Genomic DNA, 22441 nt, shown 5'->3' on the forward strand with positions numbered 1-22441 from the left:
TTTATGTACTTAGCTACTATTCTTTAACAGAAAATGTGCTTATTTTCATAATTTCAAAGTACTATCTTTCATCCTTGATATAAAAACTAGTTAGTTAACTAATTTGAGTAGATTAAAAAAATTTATTAAGTTAGTTATTTGTAATAAATAGGTGTTATTTTTCTATAATACATTTACTAATCATGTATATTAGCTAAAACTATCATTGATAGAATCTTTAACATGTGCTACTCTATAATAACTATTTTAAAAAAATTAGATAAATATGAGAGACAAAATAAATTAGAATATTATATTTAGGATCTAATTAAAAATTAAATTTATTCTTACATTAATTACTTGACGTAGTAACCGATTAAATTGATTTTAGGAGACAAAAACGATAAGGGAGAAATTAGTAGTCAAAATTTCCAAGGTCCCACAAAGAAGATTCCCTCATACCTAACCTTGGACCGCAACCGAAACGGAAACAGCAAATGTCACCATTCAGTGCACGGTGGGCAAGTCGTACGGCGACTTTGTTTTTGTTTTTTTTTTTTTTGGGGCAGCGAAAGCACATCATCCAATATTCCAATTTCTAGAATCATGATTAATCCAAATTAAGCCGTTGGGTTCCAAACGGGTAACTATTCCAAAAACATTGTCATGAAGAACGAGGGTGCATGTGAATGGGGGAAAAAGAAAACAGAGAGAGAGAGGAACAGTTTCGATCTGCGAAGTTGGCTCGGCTAAAATGATTCTGTTATAGACATGTTCTATTGATTTTCTTTTTTAAATCTTCATCAAAATGTTCTCAGCGAAGCATGCGTGCGTGGCCAGAGATCTGAGAATATCCAAAACAAAACGCCAGCCATCTGTAATGACGCCAAGTTGTCAAATAATTAAGAGTTTATTTTTTACTTTTATTAATAAATAGGTATTAAAAGTATATAATTAAATAACTAAAATATAAAAAAATAAGAAAATAAGATTTAAATATATTTTGAATCTAAATAATTAAAATTAATTTATCAATGTTCATAACTTATCATATTCAACAAATTTTTTTTAAATTTATATATAAAGTTATTAAACATAACTAAATTCAAAAATTTAATATGAGTTTAAGAGCAAGTTGTCACAATTTTGTAAACTAAAAACATAAAAATCATAATCTCAGTGAGTGGGCTCATGAATTTAACTGAATTTGCTGTTAATGCAAATTTAAGAGCAATTTAAGACAATTTTATAAAGTGAAAGCATGACGCCACTACACTTGAAAAGTCAACTCATGATGAGTTTGACAGCAATAATCAAATTTTTTGTTTTGGTTTAGATGGGGCCGAAGCCCAATGCAAAAACAACAAGCTAAACATAAACACGTACGCGTCGGCTTGTAACGTCCTGTTAGGATAAGCCACGTGTCAGTTACAACTTTGTATCAGTTGGGCTCACGTGATGGTTATGGGTATGTTTGGATTATCGTTGAGTAAAACTAACTTCTAACCCAACTGATTTTTGTAACTGAAGTTAAAGTAAAAGTCAGTTAAGGTATGTTTGGATAGATGCTTTTAAAAAGTCAGTTGAAAAGGTTAAAAGTTGTTTGGATGATTAATAGAAAAGTGAGTTTAGTTGTAAAATGACTAAAAAGGGCATGGACTTTATTGAATAGTAATGTTTGATATTTTATGTTTTTAATATGATAATTGTTAAAAAAAATACCTAAAACTATTATGATAAAATAAAAATAGTTTATTTGTGAAATTATAAAATATTGATTTATTTTGTTCTCAAGTAATCTCTGTAATGATTATACATATTAAGAAATTTTTATTAATGGGTAGTTTTAATACACATGATTAATAAAAATATTTTAGACAAGATAACATCAATTTATTATAAATAAGTAACTTATTTAATTTTATTAATATATTCAAATTAGTTATCTAATTCTTATATTAAAAATATGAAGTATCAAATTATTGGGTTTGTTAGGGGTAATTTTGTCTTTTTCCATTACCATCTTTTCTCTCTCCACGTTTGTGACGGCAAAAGCTCAAAAAATTAGCTTCAGCGTTAGGCATCCTTTTACCCAAAAGTTCATTTGCAAAAATGCTCATCCAAATATTAGTTTGAACATTTATCTGCTAGTAATGTTAGTTTGCCCCATTCCAATGCACGTTTTCCGTTGAAAACGTTGATCCAAACATGTCCTATAACTTAAAAAAATCACAACACATCCCCCGAAAAGAATGTACTTTTAAAATGCGTCGTAAAATTAATTTCCAGTGCATGAAATAACAGCAACATCGGTTTCACTCACTTGTGATCAAACTTTTTGGTAATTATAGAGTATTATTTTCATAGGAGTTCGGGGGTTTTTCCCATGACTTAATCACTGTAGTGTCGGGAACAATGTGTAACTTTTAGCCTATAAATACAGTAAGCGGGATTTTTCCTGTGACTTATCATATTTACAGCAAATGCACGTCCATTTAGGTGTTCACTTGATGGTAGCTAGTCAGCGCAAGTGGAAGATTCCTTTGATAATATTACCCTTATACTTAATACTCCTCCAAGTCTAAATATAAGACCCTTGTATAGTGTATACAAGGGTCTTATATTTAGGACTAGAGGAATGTAAGAGTTAATTGATTAATTTGAGTAAATTAAAAAAGTTTGTTGAGTTAGTTATTTGTAATACATAGATATTAAATAAATATGAGAGAGAAAGTGGATTAATGTATTATATTTAGGACTAAATTGAAAATCAAACTAATTCTTATGTTAAGGACTGAAGGTATAACATATTTTCCTTTCCTACTTGAATAATTATTAAAGCCATTGTAACTGTTTTCGCCAAGAAAATAATGCAAATAACTCACAAGAAAAAAAAAGAATCCAGACATGGTATCATAGACCTCAACTCTAATAAAAAACTCGAACGTTACTTTTTACAGCCTAAAACTAATATCTGCCATCACTGCGCGCGCACGCGCACACATTTACACAGGCAATGTTTTATTATCTCCTCCATTTTCTGATCCGATATTTTGTGTGTCTGCAGAACATTCTTCGTCAACATTATTTCTTGTTTCAGAACCTTCCTCTAATGGACTTAATCTTGCAGAACTCGGACTCAGTAATCGTTGGCTATCAACCTTTGCGAGCATTTCAGAGACTAGCAAAGCCAACAGTGAAAGAATCCCAATCACCACGAACAAACCTGCAAAGCTGTAAGCAGTAAGACTGGGACTAACGTCATGTGAGGGTGAATTATATAGGTCTTCTTTTCCATCATCATCATCGCTGTCTCCAAAATATGTCTCCTCAATCCTTTTCATTATTACATTACTCTCGGTGATATTTAATATGGCTTCAGAAAAGTATGCGGTTAAGTTGGAGCCCTTACGAAATGCCTGAAAAATCATTCAAATGATTCAACGGAGACATGTCACAAATGGCAGCCTTAAATATAAATGAGACGACAAGAGAAGCACACTTACCCTGCTGCTGTTACAACAACAACGCTAGCTATGTATTATATTGTCAATATATCTGAATTTAGAAAGCATAAATGATTTGGATTTGTTTTAAATGTTATATTTTAAAAAATAATTTCTTTTTTTTTAAAGGTAAAATATAGAAACCTTCAAAACAAACTTTCAACTCTAAGTTTTAAAAAATACAAATATAAAAAAATTAAGTGTATAAACAAACCAAAAAATAGAGATAGAAACTCACAAAACCAAATCCACCATAATGGAGACTAGTTCCAACCACGGCATAATTCTTGGAGCCATACCGGTGGAGGAAGGTCTTAAAGTAGGGAGACTCATCAAAAATAGCATCGACTCCATCATTATGGCTTCCTTTGTCTAAAGCCTCCTTATATTCTTCAATGCCATAGTAATTCTTCACCCTTGACTCATCACCCATTGTCAATTTATTGACCAACAAGTCTCCCACAAATGAGCCACTTTTGTATCCAACATTAATGTTGCTATCCTTTATAACATCGTTCTCACTAAGGTACTGAGGTTGTAACTCATGCACTATTAAGATCGATGATAAGCATGCTGTGTAGCTTTGCATGAGCACAAATACCAGTATCAACCACATCATCAGCACAAACCTAGAAGAAGTTTTGGTCAATGATTCTCCTGCAAGTAGTAAACAAATGCAAATTTGATAATTGAACATAAAAATATAAGTAATAAATAACTCTTTTAGATAAATCATATAGACGTTTCTTAATTTTGTTGAAATTATATAGATTTCTCTTTTCATTCTTATAACTAATTACATTTTCTCATGCATTTTTATGGCTGTAAGTAATAAGAAAAATTGGAGATATGTAAAGTTTCCCATTAAAAATTTTATTGATGAGAATAACCTAATGTATAGAATTTGTAGAGTATTACTACTTCCTGTATATAAAAATTTACCAGGCTTTTCTGGCCAATAACCCATATTATAGATTTTATTATATATATATATATATATATATATCCTTTCTCTGAAAACTAAAATGTTTATGTATGTCTCTGAAAGAGGAAATGATCAAAGCGTTACTTCAGGGAGAAAAGAAAGCTAATAATACAATTAAACAAATTACATCGAGGACACAACCATATGTATATATATTGAGACCATATGTATATATATTGAGAGGGACAGAGAGCAGGGTTTAATACTCACTTTTTGGAAAAACTGCTTGCACAGCAGGAAGCCACAGGACAGAACCCCCTGTAATGCATCGTTTCCTCCATGATGAATTTTCAAGTGTTGAATCTTTTCTGACATTACGTTCCATGAATAGTATGATAGCTCCTATAAAAGCAGAGAACATAGCGATAGACAACCAAAGATTCCAACTAAACGGTCGTACAAAACTCCACATATTCAACCGTGGATCATGGATTTTCACAAGCATCTGCACATTAGCTAGTTTATATGGTAACGTAAAATCTGCATAGTTCGACCGACTTGCCAAAATCGTCACGTCTCCCACCACAGCGTCATACTATTAATTAACGGAAAAGGGAAATGAAGATGTTGAAGTTAATGTCGTTGTGCGTTTTGATGGTTATATGGCACCAAATAGAATGAAGAATAAATTCAGAATGCCATGCAAACAGTGAAGAACGCATTCATATAACCGACCATGACTTCCTGATTGGAGAAAAACGCGATTCCAAGCCAAACAAGGGTAAGATAAAACTTGCAAAGCAATTAAGTTGGTGTCGAGCAAAAATATTAACCAACACCATCATAAATATTTGAGCTGTTTGGATGTACACAAAGTTAGGTTGGATTAATAAGCTTGGTGTCAAGTTTAATTTTAATCGTGCTTTAAAATTATGTTTAATTTGGTGCTTAGAGGAACGGACACGCCTCTGGATTTTTTTTTTTTTTAGTCAGCTCAATATACGTAAGGTGAAACCAACATGAACCATGGAAGTAGAACTCTTAAATTGTAGTGGTGCTGACATGGAGAGAGAGGATGAACCCGATCCCTATGAAACCCATGTTCATAGAGACGTCGGACGTACTTTTCTCTCTATTTCAGCAACAACACACTGAGATCTCGATAATGATGATGATGATGATGTGTGTGTGTGTACAAAGCATCTAACCTTTTCAGAAAGTTGGGAGACGAAGGCGTCATAATACCCAGCACTGCTTCCTCCACTGGGGTCTGCGAAAGCTCTAAACTCGAAAGAAACATTGTGATGTAGACGCAGGTACGCTATTGCATCATTGAAGACGTCAATAGAATAGCCCCTTACATGGATGACCTGATTGTTATTAGTAGGATCGATTTGCACAACATTCACAAACTGGGTGTGGCCTGGTTCATAAGGAAGTCCAATGATCAACTTCTTCCCTCCCAGGAGTGACCCTCCATCATCATCTCCAGCACCAATCGGAGCAATTAACAACACAACCGGAGAAATCATAATGAGGAAGCCGTAGCAATAGTAATTTGGGTTCGCCATCTGATATACATGCGGTAGGAAAAGTGAAGAAATAATTAAGAAACTAGCTAGTTAGTTTCGAGCTGGTTCTTGATTGCTGCCACCTTAGCTTTATTTATACAGTTATTTTAGCTAATGAACGTGCCTATGAACTAACTAAATGATGTCAGCCTGCAGAAAGAAAGCATAAGCATGCTTTGATTGATTCAAGCCTGATGAAATGTTCCGGTCCAGCCAGCTGTCTCGCGCGTTCGCTGAAGAATCCATTGAAGGTTGAACCTAGAAATTTTGAGAAAGACCAAATACTTCGTCTTTGAATACTTCTCGCAATCGTTTTAATGATGAAAACATGCGGCATAATATAATTATTTCGTAAATAACAACTTAATTTATGTTATTCAAGTTTTTAGTATTTAATAGTTGAGCTTTTATTTCTATGTTAAATAAAAATTTAAGGAATAGTAATTAAATGACAGCATTTCATTATGCTTTTTTAAAGTGTGATATAAAATTTAAATAATTTAAACTTAATAAAAAATAGTCTAAACTAGATGTGGACTCGCATGTTTGCAAGTTCTAGATGAACGATGCTTACCATTGATTATTTTAATTAGGAAAATTAATTTCTCAGCAACTTCGTTATAGCCATCCGCGAGATAATTTGACCCGAGTGGCCGAGAGGCCATCTTAAAGTCGACCCAGTTCAAAGTGTTCATTAACTACCTTTGACCCGTCCTCCTACTAACGTCCAAAGAGACGGGAAGCAAAACGCCATAACATGCATGAAAATATTTCGAGCAACTGTCCAATATATAAAACCCATTTTGTAGCATAAATTACATTATAAAATGGGTTTTATATTTAGAATCGGAAGAGTGATAATTAGATAAATGCATAAAAGAAGAGATTTTTAGACATTTTTTTGAAAAGACTTTTATATGATTTTTTGACCCTCATTTAAGGCAATGTTTGAGTATCTGCACATGTAAGAGCTGTCTTAGAGACTTGACCCTAAAAACCAGAAAGAAAGAGATGTCATAGAGAGAGTTTTCCTTGGTTATCTGCTCTGCCATCTGATCCAATTTCTTCTTCTTCCTCTAGAACCTTCCTCTGATGAATCAATTAGTTCTTGGAAACCTCTAATAACCTCTCAAAATTCCTATTCATTCAACTTGTTTTAGTGCTCTTTTGTTTGGTTTGGAAGTCAATTTTGTAGGAAAAAGCCTGAAGCGAGTAAGGAATGGAGACCAGAAGTGGAGAGGCTAAAAAGAGACCAATCACCGCGGCGCATGGGAACAAATGCCACAATAGCTTTAATAGAGAGGAAGGAGTGCACTTCTGTGTGAGACACCACGGCTCCTAACCATATTCACCGCGGTGCCCAAGCTATCCCAAAGGAGCCCCTGTTCGGTGTAATCCGCCGTGGCCTATGATCACACACGCCTCAGTGCCAAAGCTACTTCCAGGAAAGCCATTCTATGTAATCCGCCACGGTGGATGACAACATACGTCGCGGCGCCTGACCCCTCGCAGCTGTGCGTTTTATGATGTAAATTAAAAATTAGGGCATATACAGGGGGAGACTCGGTTTTGCCATACACACTTCGGCTCTGGGGCAATTTTAGAGGCTTGCTATGCTAGGGTTTAAAGCTTTAGAGGCTTGAAATCTTTGGGCTCGAAGCTAGAAGAGATTTGAAGATTTTTACTCGATTTTTCTGGGTTTCCTTCTTCTTCCCTTCTTGTTTCTGTAATGGCTAATAGCTATTCTTATAGTTGTGACTTCTTACTAAACATGTATAGCTAAATCAGTTTTTCTAAGGTTATTTTGATCTATTATATGGATTGAGACTTGGATTTACTATCTCTTGAGTATTAATGATAATATTCAGTTGTTTTTACCTTGTGCTTAATGCTTCCTTGTGACTGGCCATCATTAGGATTGATTGTTTGATTAGTTTAAACTTGAGATAGTTAAATTAATCTGTGAACTATTGATAAAAATGTGCTAGTCAAGAAATTTAACTGAGTAAATAGACGGTTTGTTAATAGAACATAAATGTATCTGTCAACCTAGCATAGACATGTTGACAAAGGGAGAATAACCTTTTCTTTAGATAAAGGTTAAAAATTATCTTTATTGTAATCATGGTGATTGGATTCTATAAGCAACTAAATACTACTCAATTTCTATTTACATGTCACTTGTATAGAAAAAAATTTGTTTTTAAATATAAGTTGCTTGTAGAGCATAATTAATGAGCTTTCTCCAATTTTACTCTTACTGATTTAATAAATACAAAGAGAGATAAAGTAAATAAGTGAGAAAAACTATAAAATATATCTTTAGTACCCTTTCTTGAATAAGGACAAATATGAAAAAAAAAATTAATACATTTATTGATCTGTGGGCTTAGAATACAAGCCACTTATAGATAGGAATAGACTGCGAGGGAAAAGATAAATACGAACCTAATCTATTAAAAGCCTGCCTATAATCATTAATGCCATAAGAAGCTGGACTCACCTAAAGTCGTTGCCTCGTTGGGTTCCGAACGGGTAACTTCTCCAAAAACTTTGTAATGAAGAAGAAGACGGTGAGAAAAACAGCGAAAAATAAAAATGGAAAACAACATGAAGGTGGGGATGAAAGAGAGTGAGCAGCGAGCAGACCTTGAAAAATGAGGAAGAATGAACAAAAACCCCACCTTTGAAACCTCTCGTCTCATCCTCTTCTTATTCCTTGAATTTTTCCGTTCAAATCAAGCAATTAATACTAGGTCATTGTTATGTTGAGCGCTTTTAAGACATATTTTTAGCAATCTCACCCAAGGTCATAAAGGCATCCCAGAAAATTTCTTCCTTAAACCTGTAATTAGGCTTCTTTTTATTTTGGCAAAAGTGGAGCTACCATTGGCAGCGACCCGCTCAACGAGGCAGACAGAAACAAGAGAAATAAAGAAACAGCGGACATGCCTCAAGAAAGTAAAAAGAGGAAATGAAGAGAGAGAGAAGGGATGATGAAAGTATATATGAAACAATGAGCGTGGTGGAAATTTTGAAACTTGAAACTCAAGTCTATCATTGTCATCAAATAATCTTGCAGCACTCCCCATACGTGAGCCAGAAGTTCTCTAGTATAAGCTGTCGCCGTTGTTGTGAACAATTAAAGAAGAGAGGAATAGTTTGGATGTGTGAGTTGGCTCGGCTAAAATGATTGTATCATATATATGTTATACTGATTTTTTTTTTATCTCTATCAAAATGTTTTCAGCCAAGCATACCTACGTGGCCTGAGATCTGTGGATATCCGGGAAAAAAATTCTGATAAAAAAGATGAATTTTATAAAAAGTAGAAAATTATACAACTAAAGTTGGAATAACAGAAACAAGGGAATGAAAAGTTAACACAATATCAGTTTTAAAAGAGTAGCAGCTAGAAAAAGAGTAAAGCAGTGAAAACATCTTTTTGTAACGTGCCAATATTGAAATTTGAATGGACAAAAGGATCATTGGGCAAATTCTTCTGGCATGTGATGACATTGATATGATTCAAGAATGTTGAAAAAGTTGGCTCAACTTGAGTAACCCAATGCAACATTAGTTTCAAACAAGAAAGGCAAAACAGAAAAGGATATAAAGATTGAAGTTTCACCTATCTGAAAGTCTATATTTCTTTACAACCAAGAAAAATTGTGGTAATACAAGAGGCATGTCTTTGAATCTTAACCTTGCACATGAATATTGTCCAGTGCTATGCAAATCTGCGAATGTTCTGAATGCAGTCGGAGTTTAGGTAGAAAAGAGATAGGAGTTGAAGGAGGAGCTTCAGAATTACTTGAAAGATATTTCTAATTATAAATTTTTATTAGGTATTGAAAATAGTCTTGGAAATTTTAAATGACTTGTTCTGGATTGTTTATACAACCTTTATGAACAGTCACATTTTGCTTAGTCCAAAACAAATTAACAAAACGCCATATAAGATGAGGCTTATATAGTTCGGTAATCAAACTATGCTCTCTTTTTCCTTTTTTCCCCTTTTTGGTTTTGGTTTAGACGGGCCGAAGCCCAATACAGAAACAACAAACTAAATAGAAACCAGTTGTGGGCTTGAAATGCCCTGTTAGGATACGCCACAAGTCAGTTATAGTTATGTATGGTCTCACGTTAGGAAAAATCAGCATACTTACAATAAATAAATTAAATGATAAATTTTAGTATAAGAAATGATAACAATATCTATAATGCTTACTTATCATTGAGACATTTTAGTAATTGCAGTTATTTCTCGGGACCTCATAACGATTTGCCCTGGAACTTAATCATAGCTGTAGTATTGTTAACACTTTGTCACTTTTAGCCTATAAATACAGAACATGGTTCAGGAATTAAATCAAGTCACTTGGTCCATTCACCCGGATTACTCATATCTTCACTTGGTATCATTCAGCTGCAGATTTTTTTATTTTTTTTTTTTCTGGAGGGGAGTATGAAAAGAGAGGAAGTTTGAGATGGGTGGTTAATTTCCTTGAAATTTCGATCGATGGTGATGTTGGCATACAATTTCCTCGGAGGGCCCTTTATGGCTTTAATTTATGAGACTTTTGTGGGGATTTAGTACATAGCATGATAAATATAACAACAAATGACGCAAGTGATATTTATAGCTTGTCTTGTTAACGTGGTCATCTGTTTCCGCGGACAAAAGACAAAATTAAGCTTGACTTTTTGCGGCGAACATTAACTTGTTGTGGCAGTAACGAGACTTTTTTTATCTTGGCCTGAGCTGAAGTTACCAGATTGAAGACGTAAAGGCCAAGGCATATTTGGTTGGAAAATAATACAGGGAAAGTGAAGGGAAAACGTTTGCGTCCCTTTGAAAATTAGTTTATTATCAGTAAAAGAAAAGCAAAATAATAAAAATATGTTCAACTGATCTGTTCAAGATTTTCAATTTTCCTTAACAATAATGATTTTAGGTTTTCTCATATTGATATAGGTTTTCACTTGATGGCAGCTAGTTAGCACAAATGGGAGATTCCATCTAATTTCAAAAACTCGCTCCGCACTTTATCTTGAGCAAAGTAATAATTCATTGACTCTCTTTATGTGCTGCTGATCGATTTGTGTCATGAGTAGATACGGTTAATTTTCAAGTTTGCAGAAACAGTCTAAACTCTTTTTTAACTCTTTAGGACCCATTTTATAGTGTAACTTACATTTAGAATCAGAAGAGTAGATATGTTCTTTTCTATTATTAAATCCATTATATACTTTGCTGTGTACAGATGTAATATTTTTCTCCACAATAAAGTAATGCAAATTAGTCACAAGAAAAGGAGAGAAAAAAAGAATCTACACATGGTATGATAGGCCTTGTTAACTCTTAACAACAAACATGAATACTACAACCTAACTAACGAACGGGCACCGCAAAAATGGCCTGCCATCACTCTATACAAACACACTTACACAGGCAATGTTTTATTATCTGCTTCATTTTCTGCAGATCCAATATTTTTTGTGTCTGCAGAACATTCGTTGTCAACATTTCTGGTAGAAGTTTCCTCTAATGGATTAATTCTTGTTGAATTCGGACTCAAAAATTGTTGGCTATAAGTCTTTGCGAGCATAACAGGTTTTCGCCATATATGATTTTCAGAGACTGCTAAAGCCAACAATGAAAATGTTCCAATTACCATAAACAAACCTGCAAAACTATAAGCAGTAAGACTGGGACTCGCATTTGATGATGAATTTGATTGATCTTTGTTTCCATCGTCATCGCTGCTTCCAAAATATCTCTCCTCAATGCCGTCCATTTCATTACTCTCCCTAATATTTAATATGGCTTTCGAAAAGTGCGAGGTTAAGTTGGAGCCCTTACGAAATGCCTGAAAAATCATTCAAATGATTCAACAGAGACATGTCAGAGACAGTAACCTTAAATATAAATGAGACAACAAGAGAAGCAAGAAAATGGAGATGGAAACTCACAAAACCAAATCCAGCAGCATGGTGCTTAGTTGAAACCACGGCATAATTGGAGCCATACTGTTTGAGGAAGGCCTTAAAGTAGGGAGCTTCATCAAAAATGGCATCGACACCACCATTATGGCTTCCTTTGTCTAAGGCTTCCTTATAGTCTTTAATGGAGGAGTAGTTCTTCACCCTTGAACTATTGATCATCAAGTTATCAACCAATAAGTCCCTCACAAATGAGCCACTGTGGTATCCAACATTAATGTTGGAATCTTCTGCAACATCATTCTCACTAAGGTATCGAGGTTGTAATTGATGTACCGTTAAGATAGATGATAAGCATGCTGTGTAGCTTTGCATGAGCACAAATACCAATATCAACCACATCACCAGCACAAACCTAGAGCAATTTTTGGCCAGTGATTCTCCTGCAAATAGTAAACAAATGAAAATTTTGAAGACTAAATAGTAATTAAACGAATAACATCGAGGACACAAACCTATATATGCGCATATATATATATATATAGAGAGAGAGAGAGAACAAGGTTTAATACTCACTTTCGGGAAAAACTGCTTGCACAACAGGAAGCCACAGGATAGAAACCCCACTGAATTTTTTCCTGCATGATGAATTTTCAAGTGTCGAATCTCTTCTGACATTACGTTCCATGAATATTATGATACCTCCTATAAAAACAGAGAAGATAGCAATAGACAACCAAAGACTCCAATTAAACGGTCGTACAAAATCCACATGTTCAACCGTGGATCATGCCGGATTTTCACAAGCATCTTCACATTAGATTGTGTATATGGCAACGTGAAATCTGCATGGTTAAACCGATTTTCCAAAATCGTCACGTCTCCCACCACAGCGTCATACTATTCATTGGAAAAAAGATAGCCGTTAATGTCTGTGTGTGCATTCATGGTTATGACACTAAATAGAATGAAGGATATAAATTGAGAACACCAGCAAATAGTGAAGAACATTGACATTCTGCAAGTTTGAATAACATCTCACCTTTTCTGCAGAAATTTGGGAGACAAGTGCGTCATAATACCCAGCACTGCTTCCATTGTTGTTTACGAAAGCTCTAAACTCGAAAGAAATACCGTGATGTAAACGCGTAAGGTAGGCTATTGTAGCATTGAAGACGGCAATAGAATAGCCGCTAGCCTGGACGACCTGATTATTGTTATTAGTAGGATCGATTTGTACATCCACAAACTGGGCGAAACCTGATTTATAATAAGGAAGTCCAATTATCAACTTCTTCCCTCCATCATCATCTCCAGCACCAGTCGGAGCTATTAGCAACACAACACAAGAAATCATCATGAGGAAGCCATAGCGATTGTAATTTGGGTTCGCCATCTCATAAAAGTGCTGTATATGTGCGGCAGGATACTGAAGAAAAATGAAGAAGCTAGTGCTAGTCAGTTCTGAGTTCTTAATGGGTGCCACCTTCGTTTTATTTATATGCTTTTGTCCCTAATGAATGTGCGTATGAACTTAACGGTATGTCGGTGATTATTCACTAGAGAGACTTGGTCTGAAAGAAAGCCTAAGCTTGCTTTGATTGATTCAAGCCTCGAATGTTCCAGTCCACCTGTCTCGTTTCGCTAGCATACACGGAAGGATGTAACTGGGAAATTTTCAGAAAGACCAGATATTTCCTCTTTGAATAGTTTTCGCCATCGTTTTAAAATACGGCATGAAATAATTATTTTGTAAATAAAAAGTTAATTTGAATAGTAAATTGAATTTATATTTTTTTGACAACGAATTTATATTATTTAAAATTCTTATTAAGTTTTCGTTGGCAAAATAAAATCCTTAAGTTTTGAATTTATTTCTATTTTAAAAATAATAATTAAAAGGCAGTATTTCAAAAATAAATGCACATAATTTAATTTAATTAATTTAATTTTAATCGGAATAGTCTAAACTAGACGTGGAGTTGCATGTTTGCAAATTCATCTAGACCATTCATTTTAGGAGATTTCTCAGCAACTTCGTTGTAGTCTTCGAGTGAATTTGTCCTGAGTGAAGCGGGGGGGCTCTCTTGGACTCTCAAACCAAGAATATGATGCAGTAGTACGTGGATGGGGGGATCTTTGAACAGATCCTCGAATCTGAATCCTACCGAACGACCTTTGACCAGTTCAACATACACCGATCGTTGGAAAGGACTGAATTCCTATTTTGACCAAAGGACAAAGACGCCACCAAATGATTCTATTTCTAGCCCCCGTTTAGTTAATTACTTTCCCTGTATTTATTTATAAGTTTTAAATTTGAAAAGACATGTGGTTTATTTTATGAGTTTTAATTTGTTTTTGTCTTAACATTTAATATATTTTTTCAGTATTATCCTTACTTATTTCTCTTTTATCGCATTTTCCCACATGTTTTTTTTATTCTTTTTCTCATTTATTATAAGAATATATTTGAAAACAAAAATCTATTTCTAACCCGTTTACTGTTTTAAACTAATTATTTTTATCCGTAAATTAGTTTTTTTTTTGTCAAAGTTATCTGTAAATTAGTTACTTGAAGTTTATAATGAAGACTAGAAGGAGTACTTTTAACATGAAGAGCTTAATCTAATATAATGGCTTGTTTCATCTAATTAATGCACGCGCATGCATGATGACTGATTAGTTTGAGTTTTAATTGTGTAGTAAAAATTATTTAAAAAAAATTGACATCTTTTACTATATGTCTATATCAATGAAAAAAAAACCGGACCGGACCGGCCGGTTCAACCGGAAAACCGGTCCAAAGTCCGGTCTGGTTTAACAAGAAAACTGGTCACCAAGTGAACTAGTAATAAACCGGTCAACCGCCCGGTTTGGGGGGTTGACCAGTTATATATTTTTCTCCTCAAACTGCCCAAAACGAACGTCATATCATATTAAAAAAAAATTTTGGGACGCTGTCGTTCGATCCTACACTCGACCGATCGGTCGAATGCCCGGTTCCCCCATTCCCTCCTTCGTCCTGGCTTGGCAGATGAGCAGATCGCACATCGCAGATCCCTTCCCCCATTCCCATCGTCCTTCATTTCGCTAAGTAACTGAGTTTGAGCGTCCGGCCGTTCTCCCTTGCAGCGCCGTCGACTTGCCGTGGAGAGTGGAGACAGCGGTGCCGTGGAGAGTGGAGACAGCGCCGTCGACTTGTGGTGGAGGTGGAGGCGCGGTGGTCTGGTGTCCGTATTCGGCATTTCCTTCTTCGTTGAGTTTGGTTCAGTGGTCGACTGGTGTCCCTGCGTCGCTAATTTGTCCTGGAGAGTGGAGAAGCAGTGCCGGTGGGTTTGCTCTGCTCGTTGAGTTTGGTGGTCAATCGATGTCCGTATTCGGCATTTTTTGCTCATTGAGTGGTCGACCGGTGTCCCTGCGCCGCTGATTTGCCGTGGAGAGTGGAGAAGCGGTGCTGGTGGGTTGCTCTGCGCCTCTGCTCGTTGAGTTTGGTGGTCACAGGTTGCTCTGCGCCGCTGATTTGCCGCTAATTTATTGAATACCGGTACTTAACTATTCATTAATTGATTTTATTCACTAATTGCTATGCTGAACAGAAGTGAAATTAGAACAAATAAACAATGTTAGAAGTATTTTGGCATGTTGGCTGATCTTAATGTTGTGGACCGACCAGTAGTTTTGCTTCTACCATTCTATGGATTAATATGATTCTTTATGATGATTGGAAATATTTTGGCATGTTGGCTGATATTGATGTTGTGGTTGTGGACCAGACGACCAGTAGTTTGTATTTGACAATTCTAGTTCTACCTTTCACTGAATGTTCCTAATTCTGGTTGTGCCTTTCACCGAATATTGATGTTGTGTTGGCTGATATTCTGGTTCTGCCTTTCACTGAATATTGATGTTGTGTACTTGTGTTCCTAATTCTAGTTCTGCCTTTCATTGCATATTCCAAATTTGTGTTTTGAAGTGGTTCCTGAAAGGCTGAAGCTTGTGGCTCTATTGTTTGTGTTTGATCATTTTTATTAATTTTTGATTTGTTATTTAATAGCAGTTATGGATATTCCAAACAATCAAAGTTCTGGAAATGAAAATGTCACTCAATCTTCCACTCCTAATACTGAAACCTCTTCTCCCACCCCGACTTCTTCATTGCGTGGTAAATCTGATCCTGCATGGGCACATGTTGCCTACAAAAAAGAGGGGACACAAACTACATATACATATCTTTTTTGTGGTAATAATTATAGAGGAGGTGGGATAAACAGAATGAAACAACATCTTGCTGGTGTTACTGGTCAAATAGCTTCATGCAAAAAAGTTTCACATGATGTGCGTCATAGAATGATAGAGTCTTTGAAAGAATGTTCAAAGAAAAAGGCTGTTGAAAACATAGAAGAGGACCTAGAAGAAACCCATGTTGATTCTCCAATTACTATGAGTAGTGGGACGAAGAGGAGAGCTCCTGGGAGTTTGGACAATTACTTTGCTCCTAGGACAGCTTCTGATTCCCAACCAGGCATTAAAAGTGCATTAGCAACTAAAGAAGCAAAACACAATGTGAAAATGTTGATTGCTGAATGGGCCATTGTAAACTGTATTCCATTCAAGGCATTTGATTGCCCTTTATTTCAAAAAGCTGTGGATGGTATTGCTTCAATTGGGCCTGGGTTTAAAGCTCCTAGTGCTTATGATTTCAAAACTAATTTATTGAGTGATTGGAGAAAAGAATGTCAGTTACTCATTGAGAGCCATCGAGCTAAATGGAAAAACAATGGTTGCACACTCATGGCTGATGGATGGACTGACATTAGATAACGGACTTTGATAAACTTTTTGGTGTATTCTACACATGGTATGGTGTTTGTGAAGTCTGTTGATACATCAGATTTAGTCAAAGATGCCAAAACTCTATTTACTCTATTCTGTGAAGTCATTGAGTGGGTTGGTCCTAAGAACATTGTCCATGTAGTGACTGACAATGCAGCCAATTATGTAGCATGTGGTAGGCTGATTAAGGAAAAGTATAAAAATATTTATTGGTCGCCTTGTGCTGCTCATTGTTTGAATCTTGTATTGAAAGACTTTTCCAGCATGCCTCATGTGTCAGACCTTGCTTCAAAAGCCTCAAAGATAACAATTTTTGCATACAACCATATGGTTTTCCTATCATGGTTGAGGAAAAGATCGAGTTGGAAAGAAATTGTACGTCCTGGTGCCACAAGATTTGCTACTACATTTATTACGTTGCATAGTATATATATGCACAAAAATAACTTGCAAGCTCTAGTTGTTGATAAGCATTTTGTGGATCACAAATTATCCAGGACTGAGGCAGGAAAAAATTTTAGTGCCCTCATATTAGATAATCGGTTTTGGAATGATTGTTATCAAGTTGTGAAGATTGTGTCGCCTCTCATAAAGTTGTTGAGAATTGTGGATTCAGATGAGAAGCCTTCATTGCCTTATGTTTATGAAGGCATGCGAAGGGCAAAAGTGGCGATTAAAGAGATGTTTAAAAGGAACAAGGAGTTGTATAAGCCCTACACAAGCATCATTCAAGCTCGATGGGACAGGCATTTGAAGACTAATCTTCATGCAACATCATATTTGTTGAATTCTACAATCATATATGATCCAGACTGTCCTAGTAAGTCAAAGTTAATGATGGCGTTGATTGATGTGGAGTCTTACTCAGATGAAGATGTTGATGGTTTTCTGGTAATGAAACAAGCAACTACTTATCGTGAAGGCAAGGAATCTTTTAGTAGACCCTCATGTCAAAAAGCTGCACAAAAATTAGACCCTTGTAAGTGTTAATACTTTATAGTATATTCATAGTTATTTACTAATTCTTATACTATTGTATACGAAATGTATTTTATTATGTAGATGAATGGTGGACATATTATGGTTGTTCAGTTCCAGAATTGCAGCGTGTTGCAATGCGTATTCTTAGTCAAACTTCTGCTTCTTCTGGTTGTGAGAGGAATTGGAGTTTGTTTGAAAGAATTCATACAAAAAGAAGAAACAGATTGGAACATAAGAGGTTGAATGATTTGGTGTTCACAAACTACAATCTGCGGTTGAAGCATAAGTAATCTTGAAAATAATGAATACTTTTAGTCTTTTATTTTAATTGATTTATGTTTAACTGAAGTTTTATTTGTCATTAAAGGAGTACATTGAAGAAGAAGAAAAGTTATGATCCAATTGACTATGAAAATATTGACATGGTGGACTTTTGGGTGACTGAAGAAGATCCCACTCCAGAGTTTGATGATAGAGATGTGGCTACACTTGAAAGTGTCATTAACAATGAAAGCATTGCAAATTCAACAACTCTTGAGAGGGATAATGAAGATTTATATATATAATTAACACTCTATTCTTAGATGAATATAATTATTTGCATAATCATTAATATTGCTTATTGTCTTACATAGGTGATGAAGATATGGATATTGCTGATCCTCCACCTTTGCATGATGATGTTGTCACTCCTAGTGTTCCTTGTCCAACTGTTGATGTCTTGGTCCATGCCATTGCCAATGACTTTAATGATGATTTTGATTTTCCATAGCGATGAAGATATGTAGTTTATTAATGTTTGCTTGGTACAATGAAATATTTAAACTACTTTTGTAATTTTTTATCTTTTTTCAACTAATTATTATTTATGAATTTTATTCTATTTTAATGTTATGAATTAAATTATATTATTTTAATATGACCGGTCCAATCCCGGTTCGATCCCGGTCCGACTAGTGACCCTTGACCCACTGTCTCGACCGGTTTAGTCTCCGGTCCGGTTTTTTGTTCCTTGGTCTATATATAGCCTATAGGGAAGAGAATTAAAAAGAGTCAAAACATTTGAATCCATGACTTTAGACTTAGCTTTAAACCTGGGCGAAATCTTCCGAGTAAATTTGTACCTTAGATCTTTGTTTTTCAAAAGTAAAATTTACTTTTGAAAAACAAAGATCTAAGGTACAAATTTTAATAAAATTTCAATATTTTAAATTAAATGGATATAAAATTATACAATATTAAAATGTAAGTATTATAATACAATAAAATTAAAATTTATGGTTAAATCTAAAATATTGAAATTTATTAATATTCGAATTTGAGAGAGTGTGTTTATTTGAAGAAACTGGATCTCCTTCTCTGTCTCCACATTCGATAGGGTCCAGAATATATAACATCAACAATATACTCTTTTGATTGAAGTTGTAAATAAAAGCAGCGACTCAATCATTACGCATCTCCACAAACCCGAAAGAATATATTAGAATAGACAATGAAGTTACATACTGAATGATTAGAAAGTGGTTTAACTTAGAAACATATAAGCTTCATATGAGTCTAAATAAATGGGTTAAGCTATTTTGGTGAGATAGAGAGATCTAGCGTACATCTTCCACGTCATGCACTTCATCTGTTTGTTGGTTGTTTGTTTTATCTTTCTTCATTGATGAGTTAACGTACCCTCCCTTAATTGACTTGCTTTCTCAGAATATCGAACCACCAATGTTTTGCTGCGAGTTTTTGCCAACATCATCGGTTTTCTCCAAATAATGAACAGACCTCCAAAATTATGCATCGCGGTGAGACGAGTACTCGTATTCTTAGACCCAGACCCCTTATTTTGTTCTAGGACTTCATCTTCATCGCTACTTCCAAAATATATTGATGTTAGAATCTCTTGTAATGTCATTCTCACTAGGGTAATTAGTTGCAACTCGTATATTATCAAATACGCCGGATGACAAGGATGCTTTGTAAATTTGCATTAGCACAAAAGCTAGTATCATTCACATAATTAAGCAATACGAACCTAGAGCTTTTTGGTTGTTGTTGATATCCTAGAGCAATTGTTAGTAGCCAATTAGTTCTGCATATTAAATAGTAAAGAAACTTTCAGATTTGACTTTTACTTTAGGAATACTAGATAGGAAGATATATCAAAGTCATACACGCGGCTTACAGGTGATCGTATATTTTGTCACCTATTTTTTGTTATATTTAATGGGGATAAAATTTAAAAAAAAAATCATTAATTTAATTATCTGTAAGACACTTAAGGCAAGAGTGGTGTATGATTTCTCTTGTATCTTTAAATTACACAAAGGCCCTTATTAAACATGAATCCGCCTTTGTTTCCATGAAATAAAGCTTCCCTTTTGAGTTATGAATAATGGTTGTTAGTCAGGGCCCTTGATTCGTCAAGGTCACCAAAGTCCGTCAAAAATTAATAATTTCAAGGAAGTGCTGCAGCTGGTCCCAAGCTTTCCAAAGAGCAACTTGCCTATTATATAATATTAAAATGTACATGTTATAAAGCAATAAAAAGTTCTACTTAAAAATAAAATATTGAAATGCATTAATATTCTACTTTGAGAGATTTCGATCCAAATAATTTAATTTAATCATGTCGAATGTTAGAATAATTTCGTAGATGTGAAAGCAGAAGAAAATAGTCAAAATTGTACAAGTCACAGAGAGCGGGTCATTCAATACCCGTCAAAGGGTGCAGTTAACGGTTATATTTTCTAAAAAGTCTGTCACACGCATACATAGGCGTATGACATGGATGAAAATGCATATTTACTCCTTTAATTTTGTATAAGAATTTATCTTGGAAGAACTGGAAAAGAGTTTTTAATTAAAAATTTTATTGATGAGAATTACCCAATTAATTTTCATACAAAAAGAGTACCGAGGCTCTACAAATTTTGAATATATAGAGTGCTAACATATTCTGATTTAAACCCCTTCTTATCAATAAAATTTTCCGCGAAAAACTTCTACTCAATTATTTTATTTTATTTTTTAATTTTATAAAATATATTTTCAATCTTCCAACCTGAATGTTTCACCATCAAAAAATGTTAACATAAAAAAATAATAAGAATTAAGTATATATAATATTGCCCCCAAACTTAGAATTTTTTATCCACCGTATGTATATTACTTCTAATATAAAAAAAAGTAAGGGAAATAACTCAAACTCAAGCCTTGAGAAAAACTCCAAAAAAGGGGGAAAAAGGGTTAATAAAATTTTTACCCTTAAAGTTTGCTCTCATTTTAGTTTTGGCCTATCAAGTTCCAAATCATACATTTTCATCCTTTAAAAGACAAAATAGACCAAGTTTTTATTGAATTATAAAGATCAATAGTTAAATGAAAAGAAACTTGATGGATCAAAATTTATGATTTAAAATTTGAGGAACCCAAAATTATATTACTCCGAGAGAAAATTATACATATGGATTTCATAGGCACAATAAGCTCCAAAAACATAATTTGAACATTCCCACTTAATTGACTACTTCACTGTAAAATCTTGACTGCTGAGATAATCTACCATCACTGTATACTTTACAGTTACACAGGCAATGTTTGGGTATCCCCACATGTAAGAGATGCTATAGACAGTTTTCCTTGGTCATCTGCTCTGTCTTCTGATATATTTTCTTCTCTATCAACATTATTTCTTCTTGTCGTAGAACCTTCCTCTAATGGATTGGTTCTTGTGAACCTCCGACTCAAGAATCTTTGGATATACATTTTTGCTGCTATAATAGGTTTTTGCCAAATACGACTTTCAGAGACTATCAAAGCTGACAGTGAAAAAACTCCAATTAACATGAACAAACCTGCAAAGCTATAAGTAGTGAGGCTGCTTGAACTTGCATCATCTAACGATGAATTAGATGGGCTTTGGCCTTCATCGTTGTTACTGCTTCCAAAATATTTATGCTCAATTTCATCCATTTCTGGACTCTCGCGCACATTCAATATGGCTCTGGAAAAGTGTGAAGTTAATGTGGAGCCTTTGGGGAATGCCTGAAAAAATCGATAGATATGTTACAACACTCTTGATAACAAAAACAAAATCTAATGAATAAGAGATGGAAACTCACGAAACCAAATCCATCAGTGCGGTGCCTAGTTTCAATCATGGCATAATTAGAACCGTATTCTTTGAGGAACACTTTGATGTAGGGAACTTCATAAAAAATAGCATCAACACCACCTTTACGGCTTCCTTTATCTAAGAACTCCTTATATTGTTCCATGGTGGAATATTTCTTCACCCTTGACTTGTGAACTTTTAATCTCTCCAGCAACAAGCCTTTGACGGCAGAGCCCCCATAATATCCAATGTTAATGTTGGGCTCATTAATAACATCATACTCACTTAGGTAACGAGGTTGCAGCTGATGTACTGTCAAGATTGATGACAAGCATGCTGTGTAGCTTTGCATTAGCACAAATGCTAATATCAACCACAACACAAGCACAAACCTAGAGCAGTTCTTGGCCAATGATTCTTCTGCATATAGAAATTTAAATCCAAAACAATACAGTAAAAATATGGAGTAAACAAATTTTTTAGGAACAAATTATGTTAAATATGATGGCGATGAAACGAAAACTCACTTTCAGGAAGAACTGCTTGTACTACAGGAAACCATAGAATAGAAACCCCACTTAGTTGC

The 22441-nt window shown here is 34.7% G+C and overlaps 5 protein-coding genes across 5 annotated transcripts; 1 reads left to right on the top strand and 4 right to left on the bottom strand.

Moving 5' to 3' along the window:
* Positions 1 to 2984: 2984 nt before the first annotated feature.
* LOC114730729 (glutamate receptor 2.9-like) lies at positions 2985 to 5981 on the bottom strand. Its single transcript, XM_028917837.1, has 4 exons — positions 5619 to 5981; positions 4681 to 4915; positions 3724 to 4142; positions 2985 to 3398 (listed from the first exon to the last, which is right to left on the bottom strand). Exons 1-4 carry the CDS (start codon positions 5979 to 5981, stop codon positions 2985 to 2987), a joined length of 1431 nt encoding a protein of 476 aa, XP_028773670.1.
* A 5293-nt stretch (positions 5982 to 11274) lies between these two features.
* On the bottom strand, positions 11275 to 12688 carry LOC114730755 (glutamate receptor 2.9-like). Its single transcript, XM_028917859.1, has 3 exons — positions 12504 to 12688; positions 11958 to 12370; positions 11275 to 11854 (listed from the first exon to the last, which is right to left on the bottom strand). The coding sequence occupies exons 1-3, from the start codon at positions 12613 to 12615 to the stop codon at positions 11429 to 11431; spliced, it is 951 nt and encodes a 316-aa protein (XP_028773692.1). The 5' UTR covers positions 12616 to 12688; the 3' UTR covers positions 11275 to 11428.
* Positions 12633 to 15325, bottom strand: LOC114730730 (uncharacterized). The gene is made up of 3 exons (XM_028917838.1): positions 14927 to 15325; positions 12970 to 13356; positions 12633 to 12827 (listed from the first exon to the last, which is right to left on the bottom strand). Exons 1-3 carry the CDS (start codon positions 15323 to 15325, stop codon positions 12633 to 12635), a joined length of 981 nt encoding a protein of 326 aa, XP_028773671.1.
* Positions 15326 to 16790: 1465 nt separating this feature from the next.
* Positions 16791 to 18310, top strand: LOC114730731 (uncharacterized). The gene is made up of 3 exons (XM_028917839.1): positions 16791 to 17742; positions 17826 to 18030; positions 18112 to 18310. Exons 1-3 carry the CDS (start codon positions 16791 to 16793, stop codon positions 18308 to 18310), a joined length of 1356 nt encoding a protein of 451 aa, XP_028773672.1.
* A 3013-nt stretch (positions 18311 to 21323) lies between these two features.
* LOC114730732 (glutamate receptor 2.5-like) lies at positions 21324 to 22050 on the bottom strand. The gene is made up of 2 exons (XM_028917840.1): positions 21863 to 22050; positions 21324 to 21785 (listed from the first exon to the last, which is right to left on the bottom strand). Exons 1-2 carry the CDS (start codon positions 22016 to 22018, stop codon positions 21324 to 21326), a joined length of 618 nt encoding a protein of 205 aa, XP_028773673.1. The 5' UTR covers positions 22019 to 22050.
* Between the last annotated feature and the right edge of the window lie 391 nt (positions 22051 to 22441).

This window comes from Neltuma alba, unplaced genomic scaffold, assembly GCF_004799145.2.
Source record: "Neltuma alba isolate B1F8T4 unplaced genomic scaffold, ASM479914v2 tig00012763_pilon, whole genome shotgun sequence".
Classification (NCBI taxonomy): Eukaryota; Viridiplantae; Streptophyta; class Magnoliopsida; order Fabales; family Fabaceae; genus Neltuma; species Neltuma alba.

Bases quoted from the DNA above. Each gene is read 5' to 3' on its own strand.
- LOC114730729 (XM_028917837.1), bottom strand. From the start codon at position 5,981: ATGGCGAACCCAAATTACTATTGCTACGGCTTCCTCATTATGATTTCT. The intron at 4,916-5,618 runs GTTAGATGCTTT...GCTAATGTGCAG, and splicing joins TCTCCCAACTTTCTGAAAAG to ATGCTTGTGAAAATCCATGA. The intron at 3,399-3,723 runs GTGAGTTTCTAT...ATGATTTTTCAG, and splicing joins ATTATGGTGGATTTGGTTTT to GCATTTCGTAAGGGCTCCAA.
- LOC114730755 (XM_028917859.1), bottom strand. From the start codon at position 12,615: ATGGAACGTAATGTCAGAAGAGATTCGACACTTGAAAATTCATCATGC. The intron at 12,371-12,503 runs GTGAGTATTAAA...TACTATTTGCAG, and splicing joins GCAAGCAGTTTTTCCCGAAA to GAGAATCACTGGCCAAAAAT. The intron at 11,855-11,957 runs GTGAGTTTCCAT...ATGATTTTTCAG, and splicing joins ATGCTGCTGGATTTGGTTTT to GCATTTCGTAAGGGCTCCAA.
- LOC114730730 (XM_028917838.1), bottom strand. From the start codon at position 15,325: ATGAGCAAAAAATGCCGAATACGGACATCGATTGACCACCAAACTCAA. The intron at 13,357-14,926 runs GCATTCGACCGA...ATTTTTCTTCAG, and splicing joins GGAGGGAATGGGGGAACCGG to TATCCTGCCGCACATATACA. The intron at 12,828-12,969 runs GTGAGATGTTAT...TCCAATGAATAG, and splicing joins CCCAAATTTCTGCAGAAAAG to TATGACGCTGTGGTGGGAGA.
- LOC114730731 (XM_028917839.1), top strand. From the start codon at position 16,791: ATGGTGTTTGTGAAGTCTGTTGATACATCAGATTTAGTCAAAGATGCC. The intron at 17,743-17,825 runs GTAAGTGTTAAT...TTTATTATGTAG, and splicing joins TGCACAAAAATTAGACCCTT to ATGAATGGTGGACATATTAT. The intron at 18,031-18,111 runs GTAATCTTGAAA...TTGTCATTAAAG, and splicing joins AATCTGCGGTTGAAGCATAA to GAGTACATTGAAGAAGAAGA.
- LOC114730732 (XM_028917840.1), bottom strand. From the start codon at position 22,018: ATGGAACAATATAAGGAGTTCTTAGATAAAGGAAGCCGTAAAGGTGGT. The intron at 21,786-21,862 runs GTGAGTTTCCAT...CGATTTTTTCAG, and splicing joins GCACTGATGGATTTGGTTTC to GCATTCCCCAAAGGCTCCAC.